Source organism: Desmodus rotundus, chromosome 3, assembly GCF_022682495.2.
Source record: "Desmodus rotundus isolate HL8 chromosome 3, HLdesRot8A.1, whole genome shotgun sequence".
NCBI classification, from domain to species: domain Eukaryota; kingdom Metazoa; phylum Chordata; class Mammalia; order Chiroptera; family Phyllostomidae; genus Desmodus; species Desmodus rotundus.
The window spans coordinates 33,425,494-33,445,195 of NC_071389.1; the positions used below are offsets into that span (position 1 = coordinate 33,425,494).

Sequence of the window (19,702 nt, forward strand, 5' to 3'; positions counted from 1 at the left end):
TGCTCACACCTCCAGGAAGCCTTCCCTACTCTGCTCCATTAAAATCAGTTTCCACCTCTTCTCTGTTCCTATACATAGCTTAAAAAAATAATCTCTAGTATATTTATTATTTTTGTTGAACTATAATTAATTCTTATATCTGTCTTTCTCTTCTACATAAGAAGTCTCCTGAAGGCAGGAATAAACTCTTGGTCATTTGGGGGCCCATCATTGTATCTAGCATGTAGTAGGTGCCAGTTATATGTGGAATTTGTGTGCCTATTGCATTATGTGCTCCGATGTAAAAGAAAAGCATCAGACCCATTCTGTACCTTCAAGGAAGTTGGGCCTCATTGAGGAGATGGCATCCTTGTAGGCAGTAGTGTAAAGCAGTGCCCACTGGGGCTGGGAGAAGAAAGAAAAGGGGCCGTCTACTGAGCGTCTGTTATATGCCAGGCACTTTGTAGCATCGTCACTTCTAGTAACTCTATGAAAATAAAAGTAATATTAAGTCCATTTTACAGATGAGATTACTGCAACAGAAACAGGCAAAGTAGGAATGCAAAATTTGAGGATGAAAAGAAATAGCAAACATTAGGAAATTCTGAGAGCTTTCCTATCAGAGCTTCCTTTCCCTGGGACTCTGGGTAAGATGTGTAGGTGCAGGAAGTTAGTTTAACTTAGCCAGGTCACACAGCAACGGGCTGAAGGTACAGTTCTTACAAGTCCCCGGGTGATGTCAGTGATGCTGGTATAGGGATCATACTTCTAGCAGTAAGACTTTAAACTGTGTGAACTACTAAAAGAAAATAAATCCTCTGACTAGTTGGCTTTGCAAACACTGAGTTTGCAGGAGAAATGCCAAGACTCAGAGAGTTTACACATCAACTCTCGCAGAAGCGGGATGGGATGGGGCAGAGCCAGGGATGCTCCAGCATCTCAAAGCATCCCAGTCAGTGTTAAGAAGGGGAAGAGACCCCAACATAGGGTGTGTGCCTCCCCTTGAGTTCTTATCTGATGCCAGACACCCTTGCACAGAGGCCAGATCCCAGAGAGAGAAAGCATGAGCTGGGAAGTCCCACAGAGTTGGGTTCGTGTGAACCCTAGCTCTCTGGAGCCTGCTTCCTGCTTGATTCTTGGTAGGTTATTTAACATTTCTTAGTTTCACATCCCTTACCTGCACAATGGGCCACATGTGCCCACATCACTCAGGATTAAATTAGGTACTCTTACTAGGCCATTTAGCATAGTGACTAGCATAAAGTAGGCACTGTTGTAGCTGTTCTTCATCCACATGCTAATGTAGTTAATCCTCATAGTGATCCTTTGATTGTGAGGATAAGGGATTATCCCTGTTTTTCCAGATAAGAGAACAGACTGATGAAGCTTAAATGACTTAACCAACATTATACAGAAAATATGGTTTGAGCCACACACATGTATATATGCAGTAACAGCCGCAGAGCTCTCTGGCCCTCTTTTGGGTGAGTTCCTGTAAATGTCAAGGCAACCGACAGCCACGAAAGCCACCTCAGGACTGGCAGGGAGGGATCCTGGGACGTGGAGTTGGCTGAGGTTAACCAGGCACGTGGATTCCCGCCACACAGCTGATCTTGGGGTGACTGGGGATTTTGTTATTTGCTTTGAGAACAGAATTTCAGCCTGAGCTAGGGGTTCTAACATCCACAAAAATTCCTTACTCAACTCAGAAGTTTTCATCAACAGCAGCTACCCATCTGGCTGCCCCCTTGGGGGCTTTGCAGATGAGGGAAAGTAACTGTTAGGTTTCTGGAGAATGACGATTTTTGAAGACAGAAAGAGCAAGCTGTGCAGGTTAGCAGTGCAAAAATGCTGAGGTTCCTCCTGGCCAGCCCCGCAAGGGCACAGACAGCTTCTCCACTGCTGCCATCAGCCGTGAGGATGCCACGTTTGGAGCCCTGCTGTCCTACACCCCAGGACCTCAAAGGCAAGAGAAAACAACTTCTGTCCAGAATGACTGACAAAATGAGGCGTTATACTCAGCTATGATGGCAACCCTTCTTAGAGTCTGAGAACATGTTTAACACAAACTATCAAAGACAATCTACTTTGTCTTAGGTGATTCAAAAAGCTGCAGAAGTATTTTAGCGCCTCAAAACAGTTGTCAACATTTTAGTTCAGATGGAGTAACTGTGGTTATGACACAGGGCACTGAATTTGGAGTCAAAAGATCTAGACCAGGGGTTCAGCACACTATGGCCTAAAAGCTGAATTGAGCCCACTGCCCATTTTTCTAAATGAAGTTTTATTGGAACACAGCCACACTCATTTGTTTACATACTGCCTGTGGCTGCTGTCATGCTACAGGGCAGAGTTGTCATGAAAGGAACTGGAGGATCCGCCAATGCTAACCTGTTTACTCTCTCACCCTATGCATATAAAACTTTACCAGCCCCTGATCTAGACTAAGATCCAGCTCTGTGATGTCGGGCAAATCACTGTTTTCTCTGAGCTTCAGTTTCCACATTCATAAAACGATTGTTGTCTCTCCCACAGGGCTGTTGCGAGAATCAAATGAGACAGAATGGGTGGGAAAGCACTTTGGAGACTCAGAATCTCTGTGGAAAGGTGGGCAGGGATGGCTTTTATTGTTCACCTGAACTGTGCTGGAGGAGAACCACCCAGGACATTCTTTGTTTGTCTTTTGTTTTCCAGTTCTCCCTAGTGTCAGCTTATCCCCCAGGTACCTACTCTCTTCTCCCCCCAAACATAAGAACATCCTGCTCATATGCTTTCCGAAATGAAGGATTAGTCCAAATGTGTTTATCCATTCTTTCACTTAGCAAATATTTGTCAAGTACCTTCTATGTTCGAAGATGCAAACTTTTCTTTAATCCTCACCCAAGCATATATGTATTGATTAAAGAGAGAGAGAGAGAGAGAGAGAGAGAGAGAGAGATACAAACATTGGTGTGAGAGGCAAACATTGACTGGGAATCGAACCTGCGACCTTTTGGTGTATGGGACAATGTTCCAACCAACTGAGCCCCTCAGCCAGGGCCGAAGATGCAAACTTTCATAAGCTAGTTCATGTGGGGAGAGGTGTTTGGTGTCTAAGGGGAGAAGTTAGGTACACAGATTATTATAACAGAGTAGAGAGATGCTGCCGTGCCACACTAGAAAAACACATCATGTGTTTGTGTGTGTGCATCTAAAGACTGAAATATTCAGGTCCAGATTTAAGAAACACGTGTTAATAAAAGAATCTGTTTAATGCAAAACCACTGAAATGCCTTAAAATATAGGCATTATGTGTAACAGTTTTCCCTTAGAAACTACATTATGACTTTAAGTTTCTATCCCTAACTGCCAAGACTGCGTGTCTTTCCCATGCACGGTGACTGGAGACCCCTCCCCCATGCCTGCTGGACAGGACTGTCACGGACCCCGTCCCATGTGAGAGCCATAGGTCACCTGGGCATCAACAAGCCAGGTACTCACCATAGTTTCTAAATTTTGGAGGTGGTCTTTATTTCATCATATCTTTTCTTTGTCAATTTGCTTTTTGGTTTGTTCAACTTGCTATCACAATAAACTCATAAACTGAGAACAAAAATGAAGTTTAATTTTCTGTTCTAAAAGCACTGTCACCATCCCTATCTAGTCAAATCTTGTTACGGCATATCTGGGGGAAAAGAATAATGTAAAGACTCCATCTAAGTGTGAGATGCAGATTCACATTCACCTAGCTCTGCGCTGTCGCCCGGGTCCCTTGGGCCTCCCCAGCGTCGTGACTCTCCTGGTCCCCATGGAAATAGTGTTGGTATTTTTTGTTGCTGTGTTTCATCTGTATTTATCGATGTACATTTACATACAGAGCTGCAAGTCCATAACCCATCGCCAATATATGGCCACCATAATGAAAACATGAAATTCTTCCGTATTTTATTCTCCGCCTCTACTAAAACAGTTTCTGGAAGAAATGAATCTTGGGTTTTCTACCTAGGGATTTAATCCTCTATAGATCTCTTTGAAGAGAATGTTTAGTTCCACAGAGTACTTTTTATTAGACTCAGCTGGACTCCTCCTGTGATGGCGAGAGGCACGTGAAGAAGCCTATTTGTGAAATAGGTTAACCACAGGTAGCTTCACTGTGCCGCCAATTTATCTCATACCTTTCGATTCACAGGCGAGTCTTCCCACTTCTGTCCTCTTGTTCGATGCGGTATTCTGTTTTAGAGTTTGCAGTTCATTGTTTCATATCAAGGAGCATCTCTCCTTGATAAGTTGTCTTTCCCCTTACTTTCTGAAATGCTGTTCATCTGGCTTTTACTTTTCCTAAAGCACCCTTATTCTTGACATTAAGTGCAGTCTCTCTCTGAAGCTAGAGCACGTAATGATAACATAGTAGTGCCAATTGCAGTCGGGTGCTACAGTGGTGGTGGGTTTGGGACTGATACAGGCGGGTAGGTAGTTATGACTCAGAAGTCTTTTCTTTCATTTGATCTTTAGAACCTTCCTAGGACCTGAGAGTGTTTTCCTTCCTCCTGAAGCAAAGGTCTGAAGTGAAGATAAAATACAGAATATAAAATCATAGCCACACTCATATTTTAGATTTCTGTAAATATATGAATAAGTAGCAGGAAAGATAGTATATCAGGGAACATGCATCACTGGTAGGAATGATAAATTCTTACAATATTATTCCATCATTATGATGAATTACAAATTATTTGGATTTAGGTCCAGTGTTTGCAGTTAAGTGGTGAGTGCTTTGTATATATTTTTTATTTTAATTTTACACAAATTAAATTTAGCTGGATAGGTTGACTATCCTGACCTGTTTCCTAGAATTCATACCTAAGGTTTATCATTGAAATAAGTGCTTTTTAAAATGTCCTTTAAAACAGCTCAACTTGGTATATGGCTGTTTAAAATAAATAATTGTAAAAATATTTTAGTATATTAGTTTTTAAGGTTTCTCTTACATTCAAGGTAAATAGGACTAATATATGTGCATGATGAAAATGAATTTAATCAGGTAAATTTAGTTAGGCTTGTTGAGGTAGGGCCAAAATTAGGATAAATGATGTTTTTAAACCAATGAAATTAGTCTCTTTTTTTTTAATTTTTTTGGGTTTGCAAAACTTTTCTTGGAACATGTGGCAGGGTCTTGTAATTCACACCCACCCACACTTCTCTCTCCGCTTACTCTTCTGTGTGCACATGCACACGGACACACATGCAAACACACACTGCACCAACACCGTGAAATGGGAAGAGAAGGGTCCCGGCAGTGGGAGGGTGCTCAGCATTCTCCGCTTTTTCAGGTACTGATTCTGGCTGGTGAAGGACATACCTGGCAAAGTTCGCCTCCGCCCCTGTCTTTTCCTATTCCCACTCCAGTATTCCAAAACACAAAGGAATATCCTAGTGGAAAAAGTTGTCATGTGTGGTTTTTCAAAAAAATGCATTTGAGTTTCCTCATGATTCTCTCTGTCTCTTTCCTATAAAGGATAACAGAGTCGCCCGTTTTCAGATCCAGAACTAACTTGTTTTCCCAGGTTCCCTCCCACAACCAACCCAAACACAGACACTTACCAGCAAAACAGAAGCTGTTGGAAAGAGTTTTTGGCTGCTGAATTGGGCTCCTGTCACCAGGACATGGCAGGCTCTTGGCTGTACTGTCTCCCCGCCCTGGCCCCTGCACTCCACGGGGGGTGCTTTATGTAATCAGTCCTCCCGTGAGTGTGGCGGCCTGTCGTTTTCCTCCCCTTTGGCTCTGCCGCCCCCCACAGATCACTAACATTGCCTGGAAAGTTCAAGCTGGTTCTGCAGCCACCCTGAACTCTGTGTTTCCTAAAGGGTATGTCAGAAAATGTAAAGTTTCCTAATGATATTTCTGACTGATGACACATGGCAGAGCTGATGGACTATTTATAATTAGTGGCACAATCACAAACACATTATTTTTATTTCACTTAGAAGAGAGTCCTGTCACTTGCCACCTCCCTTTGCAGACAAGTTGAAGCCATCTCCGCTGAAAGGAGCTAAATCCTCTTGAAGAATTCCTCTGCATATTCCCCCCTTAGGGTTAGGAGCTCCCCACTTCTTTCCAATAGAACCCACCCTTTTTTTGATGTTGTTGGGCTGGGGTGGGTGATAGAAGCAATAAATGATTTGTAACAACTGCTTTAAATTCTTGCCATGCTTTACTATAATATCTCCAGTCTTGCTGCTCAGATCCTGCTACATTCCTCTGAGGGGGTGTGGCTGGCATGACTGAGGCAGCAGACACAGCTCCTCCATCCAGTTCTTGCCCCAGTTTTATGGGACTGAGCATGGCGTAGCTGTTGTTTGTTGAACAGCTACTGTGTTCTAGGCAATGTACTTGGTAGGCATCTTACATACAACATCTCATTAATCCTCTCAAACCTGTATGTGGAAAGTGCTGTTATTCCCAGAGAATAGATGTTAGGGGGAGAAAAAACTCAGGAGATTAAATGACTTGTCTCCAAAGTCACACAGCTGATAGGGAAAGCCCTGGGACTCCGGTTCAATACTTTTTTAAGAAATAACACTTGTTCTCTTTCCACTGCCCTGTCCTGACCCTCCCCGATTAGGTGGACATTCGCACATCTATGGTGTGGATGTGTGCAGAGCACTTACCCATTCCCAGCCTGGGCAGCTCCTGTGAGTTGAAAAGCTGACCAGAATGAGACACGAAAGAATTTGAAATTTCTCAACCTGGGAGTAAACCCTGGCATAAAGGAAACCATATGCTAGAGGAGGGTTTGGATTCACTGCAATGTGAAGTGTTACCTCTATAAAGATATTGAGCTGTCTCTCTCTCTCTCTTTCTTTCTCTCTTTTTTAAAAAATGTTTCCACAGGACAGAGTTTAGGGTATGGATTCGTTAACTATATTGACCCAAAGGATGCAGAGAAAGCCATCAACACTTTAAATGGACTCAGACTCCAGACCAAAACCATAAAGGTAAGAAGTGATATGCTGGCTCCTGATTGGGGAGGCATTGGTTAATTTCATCCCATTCATCTAATAAATAAAAGCTATGAGGTAGCTGGAGGTGATGTTCTTGATTTATTCAAAGAACATTTACTTGGGACACAGATCATTACAGAAAAGTGATGTGTTGGGAACCGCCCTGCCTGGTTTCAGAAGCTGTAAACCCCTATGGCTAAGGCTGAGTGAGAGACCTCGGGACCATAAGCCACTAAGGAGACAAAGCTTATCTCCCTGGCAGGGGTGCCACCTCTGCCCACTTTACTTTACCCTGCTTGGCCCCAAGCCTGACCATTTAGCCAGTGACGGGTAAGATTCCTCAAGGGAGGGATGACCTAAGACAGGCATGGTCACAAAGAAGCCCTCAGGGAAGGACTTGGGGGGCTGTAGAAAAAGGGGGTGATGGACCCTCACCCCTTGGCTTTGACATAGCCTGAGTCCTCATTCTGTCTGCAAGAAGTCTCCTAATATCTTGGCTGCCTTACTTCCCCTGCCTGACTTAAGCCTGAAACAATGACAGAGGGTGGTGCAGCCCTGTGCTGGAAAGGGTGGATTCCCCTGGGCAATCAGGCCTAAGAAAGAATACATAAAACCCTGTGAAACCTGCTTTGCTAAGAATGCCCTCAGTTTTCTGATAAGGGTCCAAGCATGAAATGAGTTTGTTTCCCAAAGTTTTATAGCCCTTCAGCTAACTGACCTTGACTCAGAATAAGCCCTCAGAGTTCTTTGTATGTTATCTATTGTTTGATCCTTACTGCTTGACAATGATTGATGAGCTTTACCTGTATTCCTTTGCAAATTGAACCCAATAAAAGCCCATTGAGGAAAAGGCTCTTGGCCCTTCTCCTTTGAGAGATCGGCCACCTTTCCTCCCCAAGCAGATCATGTCTTAGTAGACTTATTCTCATCTGTGGTGGATGGGGGGGCCCTGTGGGCAAAGCCCTCCCAACAAGTGATGTGAGGGCTGAGTTCAGGGAAGGGACCACAAGCTGTGGGACCTCCAGTCCAGAGGGCAGATAGGGTGTTGGGATGACTATCCCACCTAGAAGGCCTGTAAGCCTGGGTCTGCAGAGACAGCCAGAGCTGAGCTCCGGGAAGAAGGAAGCTGTTCCAGGCAAAGCTGTGAAAAGGGACATAAACATTGTGAGTGGGGACCAGCACTTAGAATAAATAGTGTGGCTAAGTTTGGATGTGGGGATAATGAAGAGATGAGGAGGGGAGGCGGGGCCTCATGTGCCATGCTGAGCAGGTTGGCTTTACCTAAAGGTAGAGAGGACCCTCCTAACTGAGACTTGAAAAAGAAAAATCAGTTATAAACAAACACACGAATGTAATATTGTATAAAATCTATGGGGATATAGTAAAGGACTGAAAGAAAAAGTAACATTCCAGCCATCTGAAAATAATCAGACTGGTACATAATATCGCAAGAAGGGTTCACTTGAAAAAAACTCAGGTTGCCCAGAGCCTGCTCCTGCAGATTGAGGTTTCTGCAGCTGGATTTTCACTGTCAGATCAGACCTCACCTCATGGGGATCCTTCAGGAGGTGGTGCTATTTGCTTTTTTCCCTTGGTGAGCTCCTGAATGGAGCCTGCCTCCTCCTCAGCTTCCTTTCCCATCTTCCCCACCTAGCGTCCTGTTTGGGGTCAGCTGCCAGCCGATTAATGAGTCCCATTCTTCATAACTTATTAAACTATGGGGAGGTGTCTCCTGGGCACTCTTATCCTCATGACAGCGAGTCTGACACAAAGTAGGACAAAAGAGAAACCTCCCAGAATGGAAATCTGTAGATGGCACCACCTCTCAGTATCTGAAAACACAAAACCAAAACTTTTTAGTTCAACAGAGCTACTTTTCCAATATCCACACTGACAGAGGGGACTAGTGGTATAATATCATCTTAGTTGGGAGGTAATCAAAATAAAAACATAACCAAAATAAAACAAAGCCTTCTCTTTTTGAAATATATTATATGATTGCTGTTCTTATGTCCCTCCTTTTCTTTTCTTTTCTTTTCTTTCCTTCTTTCCTTCCTTCCTTTCTTTTTTCTTTTATCCTCCACTCCTCCCTTCCTTCCTTCTTTACTTTCATCCTTCCCTAAGCAGCTTTACTTTTCCACCTGAGTTTAGTTTACTTCTAGAGGATTGCTTTCCTAATCTTACACAGTCCCTGCATAATCTTAGACAGTCCTAGTCTTATACAGCCTTACACAAAGGCCCCCAAATGGTCCTCATCCAGGTTGCCTCATTCTCAGCTTAGAATCAATCAATCCCTATGAGTTCTCTAAGGGGGAAATAATTGAGAGTTGTTTAATTATGAAGAAGTCCTCTGAAAGGTAGGAGAATTAATTTCTTTCAAAGGAAAGGCATACCTATTTTTGTGCTTTAAGTAAAGATAGGATGCTCATGTCACCTAACTCTTTGATGAGGCCACACCAGGTTGAGAGCTGTGTTTGTGGGTTTGATTGATTTTTCTCTGCTATCCAGCATTAGAATGTGAGACATTTACTCTTCCATTGATGGACACCCTGACCTTGAAGTGAGAAAGATACTTTTCTTTCCTCTGCAGTTTCTTGAAATCCAAACTTCCCCAAGAGCTTAGGATCAAATAATCAGCCATCCATTCTGAGTGATTTTTTTTTAAGTATTCCGTGAAGCTGTAGGCATTTCCCCAAAGACTGAGTGAACCCAGCTTTTCTGATCTCAGAATGCACCCCTGGCCCATCATGCCATCAGAAGTAGTGCTTTGTCTAAGTGGATCTTCACGACAAGGAACATTGATTATTTTCTTTCTGTGAAGAGCCAGTTTGCCTCCTCCCCTTCTCTATATACCCCTCACCCACCCTGCGCTCACCCTGCATCAAAATGCTGCCGGCACATTTGCACCCAGCAGTAACGTGGGCTTCCAAGGCACTGTAGGATTCGAAATGCATGATGCCACGACGGAATCAATAATTTCCATTCTCTACGACGAATGAAAATTTAATGTGCAAAACCTGGGGATTTCAGCCCTTTCATTAAAGCAGTTTATTTGCCATACTAAAAATTAAATTTGAGTGATAGGTTCCTTTATTAAATTTTCTTCCCTTTCCTAAAGGGACACAGTGTTTAAGGTAAAAATCATATTAAAGGGGAGGGAAAAAGCAAACCTTTTTTGTGTGCTGTTAATAGTCTCATCATTTATTAATTTTTAAAAATTGCTTTTCTGCCTTTCAGGCCTCTGTTTACTTCTTCTGCTTCAGTTTGCTTTGATAAGTGGCATGAGATTTATCTCTCTACTCTGACTCCATGAAGGAATAGATAACTTGTCCATCTGGAAAACGACAAGTATTTTTTTTGAAACAGGCATCACAGAGATCTCCATGGAGCATCTAGTACGCGTTTGCAAACTGTAGTCAAGTTTGCGCCCTCCACCCGGTGCTGCGGAGCGTTGTTGGAGTACTCAGCGCAAAACTCCTTAGCGCACAGCACAGATGCAGGCGCGGCAAGAGTTCATTCTTCCTCTCGGAAGGGTGGTGATCAACAGTTTAATCCAGAGATAGTTCTGGAAAGCCAGGGAGTAGTGGAGGCTGTAGTGAGCTGCAGGGCCATGAAAAAGTGCAGCTTTTCTTCAGCTACTGCTGATCGTTTAAGCCTAGATTGTTGCCAGATCTTCCAGTTCTTCAATAGAAACGGAAATCTAGATTTTTTTTATGCCAAATCTTCCCATTTCTAAAGGTTGGATACCAACTCAATACATTTAAAGCATTATGTAGGTGGGCCAAACATACCTTCCTAGTCGACCTGTGGACATGCAGTTGGCAGCCTCTGAACTCAAATTTAAATACACAAACACTGTTTTGCTGATTGGAAGTGAATAACTCATTACTGGACTGCTGGTAGAAGGTGCCCGCATATGATGGTCCCCAGTTAACAAATATTCACTTCCCCTTTGTGAAGGGGGATGTGATGTGACTGTGCGAATACTGAGGGCAAGGCCAGGCTTCTGTCCTCGAGGAGAACATTACCGTCTATACATAGACACAGCATTAAAACAGAGAAAGAGTGTGATTCCTAACTCAAATGCAATGACTAGGGTGGGTGACTGCAGACAACATGCCTACCTGGAAAAAATGAGTATTTTCTTTGGAAGCATGTCTTTCAGAGGTCTCCTCGGAACCACCTAGTACGTGTTTGCAAACATGGGACCGCAGAGGGGTGTTCTTTGGATTATAACTCCTTTAGTGGGAGAGAGTGGCCAGGTTCCCACCCCTCATCTGGGAGATTAGGCTCACACAGATGAAGTGACTTGTCCAAAGCCGCATAAGTGGCCAGCAGTTGGACTGAGTTAGCATCCAAAGGTTCTGTGAAGGGTTCTGTCAGAAGAGGAGCTGCTTATTAATATGTGACCATAAGCTTGACAGGAAATAATAATAGTATTGCTACCTTTCATTGAGTACTTACTCTGTGTCTAACACTATTCTAACTCTTTTACATGCTTGATCACATTTAATCCTCGAAGCATCCCCAGGGTTAGGTGCTTTATACAGATCAGCTCTAATTCTTTAAAAAGTATTTTTTTAAATTTATTGATTTGAAAGAGAGAGAAACATTGATTTGTTGGTCCACTTATTTATGCACTCATCGGTTGATTCTTGTATGAGCCCTGACTGGGGATCAAACCTGCAACCTTGGTGTATGGGGACGACACTCCAATCAAGTTACCCAGCCAGGGCCTCAGCTCTAATTCTTAAAATAGCCCTGTAAGGAGTGCTATCTATGTAAATGAGAAAACTGAGGCCCGAGGAAGTTGAGAGACTTACTCAGGATCACAGTTGTAGTGAGATTCAGAGTAACAAAAAGTGTTTTAAAAGGAACTTTGGCAGTGGGTCGCATGTGTTGGAATGTCACGCTGCCTGTTTGTTCAGCAGCACATGCATTCCGTGAGTGTGTGGGTGTGTATTTGGCTCCACACAAACACGTGGGTTATACTCCCCGGCGTGGGCAGGAGATAAAAAAGCAAACAAATGAATCGCATGTCTCTTCCAGGGTCTTGAGTAAACAGACTTGTGGTTCGGGGCTTCTGCCATCAACCTGAGCACTGACCTGACTTCAGATCATTTCTTCCCAGACCCCTTGCTTCCAGGCAGTGCCCCGGCGATTCTCCCACCCATGTGTGTCAGACGGGCTTGGTGGTTACATTGTCTAGCTTGCCACGGCAGCCTGGCTCCCCACTTGAGAAACTGGGTCTTTTCTCAACATTTCAACCTTGAGCCCAGTGGAGATGATTTGCCCCACTTAGGGCTTTGGGGTGCTGCTTGTTTAGTTTTTTTCCTACTTGTCTCAAACAGAGATCACTTTAGACTCCAGAAAGCATTGGGTGAAATGGCTATAAATTCTAGAAAATTATTTCCAGTACTCCTAGTCCTCATGCCAATGCCTGTCCCAGTCCTGAACCTCACCATCAGCTCCAAAAGAGCAGCTTCTGAATTTGCACTGTAATTCCAGCCTCTTGTTAAGAAGCACTCCACTGAATCCAGTTGCAGTGGTCCAACTCTTTGTCACATTAACAAGAGAATCAGATGGTTCCGTAGTACTGAAAGAGGGACGTGTTTATTCAAAGTGTGGATACAGGTTCAAGTTACACTGAGACCCATCTGTCAAAAGTGGTTCAAAATGGTATTTGAAGGTTTGGAATTACTCCCACTAAACTTTCACAGTTATAGGACCCCTCTTGGATTTTAACCTAAGTTTAAGGCGCAGGATTAGTGAAGCATTTGCTTCTCTGGAAGCTCTTGCCTCATGGTGGGCACAGACATGCAAAGGACCAACTCTAATGCAGCAGATGGGGTGGTCATCTGGCTACAGGGGTTCCCATTTGATTTGGAGGGGGTGCGGGGAAGTAGGGAGCTGTACAAGGTTTGAGCAGGAAAGGGAGCTGGTCAAAGTAAAGTTCTAGAAGGTTCACCTGGCAGTGGAGTGCCACCTGGGATGATTGATGACTGAAACAAGTGGCTTGCTGCCTGCTGTGATTGATTTTTGTCAGCATTAGACATTGGTTTTCATCAGCTCTTTTGGGAGCATTTTTAACTCATTTTAAAAGCAAGACATGCCTATTGATGAATTATTGGAAAAATGCATTATCAAATAATAAAGACAGTATCAGCCATTCCCAACTCAATGTGGTTAACATTTTTATATATTTCCTTCCTTTTTTCATTGAGTTAAATGTTCGCAAATGGTTTTGTGTCTTCTTTTTCTACCAATTGCATTAAGCTATTACTCAAATTATAAAAACATTGCTTTAAGTAAGACATTCGCAGAGCACAGCTCTTGTGCAAACTGGAGGTGTGAGTGATTTCAGGACTAGGTCATGGATGGGGGGCAAAAGGTGTGTTTCTGCCCCTCAGTGAACCCAGGAGTGTTGGCTCTCAGTCAGGAAGTGGGTGAGAGAGTAAGAAGAAGCTTTATTGTTAGGCAGGAGCCCAGGTTCAGAGGGAGCAGGACTAGAGAAGGGGAAGGTGTGTGAGTAAAGGTTTTTCCTAAAGAAAAATCTCCCTTGTCCGTGAAGTAGAGGGAGAGCAAGCTCTTTATTCCAGCCTCTCTGTGCTGTGTTGCCGCTTAGCCATTTCTCCATTTTCACTTTATTCTTCACTCTATTCTTCTATAGCACAAACAGTGCCTCCAGGGGTTCTTGCCACACTTGAATTTTGCAGGTTCCAGTTTGCCCCTCCCTCTTCTTTCTCCTGCCAGGGGTCATCAGGGAGCCGCGCCTCCCTCCCCCAGCATCCACCTGCCTTGCTAAAGGCCTCCATTCCGCTGAGGCATCTTTTCTTTGCGCTTGGCATAAGCAATTATTTCTCCTATCACTGCTCTTAATGCTTCCCGGAGAGTTAGCAGATCATTTTTTGCTGACGGATATCACCCCACCCAGAAACAATAGACTGCCTCCTTGAGTTTTGTTAATAATAAACGACATTCCTCTCCCCCTGCCATTACAGCTGTAGTCAGAGCCAGTGCTAGAGCACTTCCCCACCAAGGTCACAGCAAGGGTGGCTGGATCACTGAGTCCCCAAGGAGCCAAGAGCGGGCACGCAGCAGCGCCAGTGGAAACTGGAGACCCGTTTACCCAGTTGTACCAAGCTGCTCTCTGTCTCCCATGAGAGAGTCTGTTTGGCTGCTGTTAACTTCCTTTGAGTGAATATTTTCAGATACAGGGATCTGGAACAGGAGTTTGAGAGAGAGTTTCCCTGCCGTCCTCAGCCAGTGAGGTTGATAGGATTCCAGTATCTTAGAGGTCATCCACAGAGTCCTGTGTCTGTATTACAAAAGCAAATTGGACAGGTCCGGGTCGGGAGGACAAGTAGGTTTTCAGAAGCATGTGGAATGGGGCTTGAGGCTTATCAGTCCACAAGCGTAAAAACAGTCAACAGTGTGATGTGAGCTGCTTAAAAAAGAAATTCAGATCACAGGAAACAGTGGCCCTTTCTTGGCCACGCTGGTCAACTCCTGCCTGCTGCCGTGGGCCCCATTCTCAGCATCATGGTTTTAACAGACCTGACCCCCAAGGACTGTCTGGAGGCAGATGTTGTCCAGGGCGCTCCACTCACATATTCACCCCACAAGGGCTGCTTTTCCATTCTCTAGGGGGGGAAAGTCTGAAGTGACTCTAAAACTCAATCCTATATTTTAATAACCTATGAAAAGAACTTGTGAAGCTATGAGAGTAGAACACTTGCCTTGGGTCACAGTGTGTCTGTCCCTGATTGTCACAGGCGTTCAAATGGAGTCACTAGGGATGATGTAGAAAGGATTCCTGTACCAGACTGGGGTCTGACTACACGATCCTAAAGGTCCCTGAGGTGCTGTAACTTCATGTTGTTTCTGGGCCTGTAGCCACTCTGTCCAGTAGAGTAGCCACTAGCCACATATAGCTATTATTTGAATTTAAATTAAGGTTAAATGAAATGAAAAGTTCAGTCCCTCAGTCGCAGCACATTTGAAGTACTCAGTAACCACGTGTGGCCAGTGGCTACCATATTCCGCAGCACAGATCTAGAACGTTTTCATGAGCCCAGACAGGAAATGTTCAGTTGGGCAATGCTGGCCTAAAACACCAGCGAGCCTGGAAAATAACCACTTCTCCATGGTTATCGTGAAGCCCCAGGGCAAATCAGCCCGCCTATTAACAGTCATGGAGCTTTTCCCTCTCCTCTTTCCGCTCCTTATTAAGTCCAAAGAGCTCTGAGCTGAGATGAAGAGCCAAGTCCCATCTCTGTCAAACACTGCTAGGCTGACCTTGGGAACTTACTTTCACTTCTCTGGACTTATGTCGTCATCTGCAGAATGGTTCCTTCCAGCTCTAATAGTCTATCTAATAAAATACAGCGTGATCGTTCCAGCTTGGTAGCACTCCAGGGCAATTGCCGTTCGTGCCAAGTACACGGCTTTTATTTCACTGTCCACATTAGCCTGCCGTAGCGGAAAGATCCCAAAACTTGGAGTTATATCCATCTTTGTCTTAGTTTGGCTTGGCGACCTTGGACAAGTCCTTGACCTCACTGAGCCAGAGCTTGTCATCCAGAAAATGGAACTAATAATATCTCACTTATAGGTAATCATGGCATACAATGGGTGCTCAAGTAATGGTCCCCAGAATGACGATGAATAGAGTGTCTCCTAAGGTGAAAGTTACAAGAGCAGAGAGGAAGACTTTTTTCCATCTATGTGTTTCAGAGAAGCAGAATGAAGAATGCGTCTGAGTCTTATAAGTCTCTGGCAGCATATGCAAAAGGCTTTGCATAGTGGAAAGTATTACAGAGCACCCAGGTAGCCACAGAAACCTTATCGGCCTTTCACAAAGCAAGAGCCAGGAGTTACAGTTTGGTGAAGAGAGTGACTGAATGTCTGAAGCCCTGAGTCTGAGACTAGCTTTTCTACTAACCAGGCCATTAAATCATTAGCACATCTGCCCCTTCTAGGGGCCACCAGACAGACAGCAGGATTCTTGTACCTATTAAGCCTCCTTGACAATTCGATGGACTTTTAATACAAAGTTGTGAAGCGCACAAATCTGTCATCATACCATTTTTCTTAAAGACATATTTATTTGGCCTACTGTGTGCCAGAGACTGCCATGATGTTCTTGGATACTCTTCAACTTCATGATTTGTTTTGGCTTCTCCACACCAGAGTTAGCTCCTGGGAGCTAAAATTCATTGCATACAGTATATTACACATCTCCATTCAATTCAGCTCCTGCCCTACATAATGCTTTGCCACTAGATGCCCCAGGAGGTCTGCACAAGCCCCCAGAATGCTCAGACTGTGAGGGCAGATCCCGTGTTGGCACAGATGGCCGTGATGGGAAGCAGGGTGTGATAGCTGCTGCCATTGAAGCATGTGCCATCTGTAAAGTCCATGGAGAGAGCAATCATTTGTGCCCAGGCCTCATGGAGGAGGCAGCATGCAGGCTGGGCCTGGAAGGATGGGCAGGAGTCCATTTTGCCATGATGATGAACAAACAGCAAAACCAAAGACATGGAAATAGAAACTTTGAGCACACATTCAAGCTTTTCTGTTTGAATTGAGGTGCAGGGTACATGGGAAAATTAACAGGAGAGGAGAGGTGGGGCTGGATCCCAGAGGTCCTGGAATGCTCAGGAAAGCATTTTGGACTTCTGTCACGAGGTGCTGGAGAACCACTGAGAGTGTTTGAGCGGGGAGAAGGGGCCCATTCAGAACTCCCTTGGAAATGTTAATGTCAGGTTTACCCCTGATAACAGAATATCATGTATCAGGTGGCAGGTGGGGGAAGTATGAAGACTGGGGCCACATAAGCTGTGACCTGCCCTGTCTGTGGGCAGTGATAAGCCTATCCTCACCATCAAAGCTGTGGTTTTCAGGAGCCAGCTGGCTTCTTTCTTCTCTTACTGCTCTTGAAGATAGGATTGGAGGTCCCTGGGAGGGTTGCGGCTAAAAGGCCCAAGAAGGACCAGAGTCTGTTCCCTGCCGCTATTCTCCCAGTCTCTTTGGAGTGAATGTCTCCCAGGGATCTGTGTGCTCTGGGGAGTTTGTGCTCACTCAGAGATTTGGGTGTGACAACAGATTGGGGAAAATCTGCAACCTGGTCTTCTGGAATGATCAGTCCTTGTGTATGTCTCCTCTGCTAGACCAATAATCTACACGTCAGGGATTATTGTATTCATCTGTGCACCTCCAGGGTCTAGCAAAAGGCCTGATTACATAGCAGCTGTGTCAAAGCCACTATTTATTGAGTACTTACTGTGTGTCAGGCATTGTGTCTAGGAATCTTACATCATCAGTTTGTTTAACCCTCAGATAGCTCTATTAGAAAGCTTCTAAATTATGTTATTCAAATAATGCAGCTCAGACAAGTTCAGTGACTTACCCCAAGGTCACACAGCCAGTAAGTGGTCAGGATTTAAACCCACATCTCTTCAACCCCAAAGTCCTTACTCTTAAAGAAGTTACTCTATCTCCTTTCCATTCCAGAACAGATGCTCACTTTCAGTTAAGGTAACATAAATGAGAACTTCCTTGAAGGGTCTGTCTCAGAATACAGCTGCTTGAGACTCTAACCAGTACCTGTCCATGAGACCCACACGATAAGGGGCGATGAAGACAAGAAGAACTCTCCTAGTGTATGGAGCTAGAATAGAAATAGGAGAAGTTAGAAGCTGTGGGGGAGACAGTTTGGAACTCAGTAGAAGAAAGAACTTCCCATGAATCAGTGATGGCCAGTGATGGTGTAGGATGCCTCATGAGGTAGTGAGCTTCCTGTCCTTGGAAATGTACAAGCTGGGTGGCCAGCCAGCTATTTGGATCCTGCCTGGAACTTTTGAGGCCACCTATACCATCAAGTTTCTGTGAAGCAGGTTTCAAGAATGGTGCTTTCTGTTGGATCACCAATGCCACCTGTCACCTTGTTTCCACTTACCATGAACCATGGTTAGAGAGATTGGCAGTTGTGTGAGTAGAACACTGAGCTCATGAGAACACCCAGTCAGTGATGTCAGTCCTTATTGTAATTCAAAGGTCCCAACAAATGAAACCTCCAAGTTCTAAACCCATTGAGAGATGAGACAAAAGTGAAAAGCATATGGGATCCTGAGGTCATCTTTATTACTGAGTAAGGCCCAGATGGAATCCGTGGACACAGTGTGCTTCCTAACTCAGAACCCCATGCTTGGACAGGCTGACATACCCTGTTACAGGTGCTCTGGCCCCCACAAGCCTCCCCATATGAGGTCATAACCTGCTCCCATGGAACTTGAGAGCTGGGAACAGAAAGTGTGCTTCCAGTTGGCATCTGACTCCCAGAGAGGAGGAAGCAGGCAGCGTGTGTGGCTCATATGCCCATTTCCTGTATCAAAGCCTCTTTAGAGAAGGCATTCCACTTCCCATGGAGAAGAGAGAGGAAGGGGTACAAGGAGGCCTAGACTTTTACTCCAGGGAGCTCCCTCCACGTGGAAGAAAACACAGGGAGTGTAAAAGGAGCATCCCTATCAGGAATAGCCCTCTGCATCGCACTCATTTGTTTGCTTACTTCCCTCACCAGACTGGGTTCCTTGAAGCAGAGCCGCTCCCAGCCCCCAGCACAGGGCCTGACACACAGGAAATGTTGAGGGAGGGGTGGACTGAATGAACTTTTGTGTTCTAATGCCAGTGTCTTCCTGAAGGAGCTCCTTTCCAGGGCAAAGAAGGATGCCTTTTCCTCTCATCTCATCTTCCTAATCGCACCCAAGATCATGCCTTCATCATGTTTTCTGAGTCCTCTCCCTTTTCTGTACCATGGCAGATGAGATCAGGGGCAGGGGTTGCCAGATGATTCAGGAAATGTTTTTTGCCAGGCCATGTCGTTCCTCCCCCGACCACCGCCGCCCAGGCAAAGCCCTGGCTGTGCACAGGTGAGGGTACCTGAGAGTGTTGCATGGGAAGGAGCAGCACCCAGCCCTGGTCCTGCTGCCCATCTGAGAGGAATGACAATGCCTCCCTCACCACCTTGGGGAGGATGTCTGAGAGCAGCCTTGTGAAGTCACTTTGGAAAATGGAAAGTACTTTTTCTGTGGCTAGAAGCAGTGGAATCTGTGGGAATGGGCTAGAGCTAACAACTCAGGGCACTGAAATAGTAAAGGATGATCCAGACCCCACCAGGAAGACAGAGGACATCGCCTCTATAGGAACTCACTGTTAGGGTTCCAAATGTTTGCTTGTGTGGTAAAATTGAAAAGCACATCCCAGTGAGGGCTAGAGTCCCAGGCTGGCCCACAATAGCCTGTATGACTCATCAGTAATCAGGTTTACTAAGTATCTACTAAATTCTAGGTATGTGCTAGACACATTCAATCTGTTATCACAATAACCCATCAAAGGAGAATTGTCCTCCTTTCTACCTGTAAAGAAACAGACTTACCAACATATAATCACATGCCCAAGGTCACACAGCTAGTGAGTACTGGAGCTGGCCCACAGTCAGGGCTCACAGCTCCAGGCTTGGAGGGGTAGCCTTGCTGTGAGCCTGCAGGGATGGAGAGGAAGGGGAAATTTGGAGGGACCACAGATCTTTCCTCAAGACCATTTGTGAAGTCAGTCAGTCATTCACCAGCACCTGCCTTTGGGTCACTCTTATCCAGAGAGAAAGGAGTGGCCACCCCCTTTCCTGCTCTTTCTGAGCTCCAGAGCAGGATCAGTGCTGGCCTAGAAATGCCAGTCTTGTCTT

General features: G+C 44.9%; 1 protein-coding gene across 15 annotated transcripts in view; it reads left to right on the top strand.

The window, feature by feature from the left end:
• Positions 1-19,702, top strand: part of ELAVL4 (ELAV like RNA binding protein 4) — a 154,195-nt gene that overhangs the window by 121,324 nt on the left and 13,169 nt on the right. For all 15 annotated transcript variants that reach the window (XM_045204321.2, XM_053919914.1, XM_053919916.1 and 12 more), the window contains one exon: positions 6,851-6,954. In XM_045204321.2, coding sequence (XP_045060256.1) covers positions 6,851-6,954 — 104 coding nt within the window. The remainder of the gene's footprint in view (positions 1-6,850; positions 6,955-19,702) is intronic.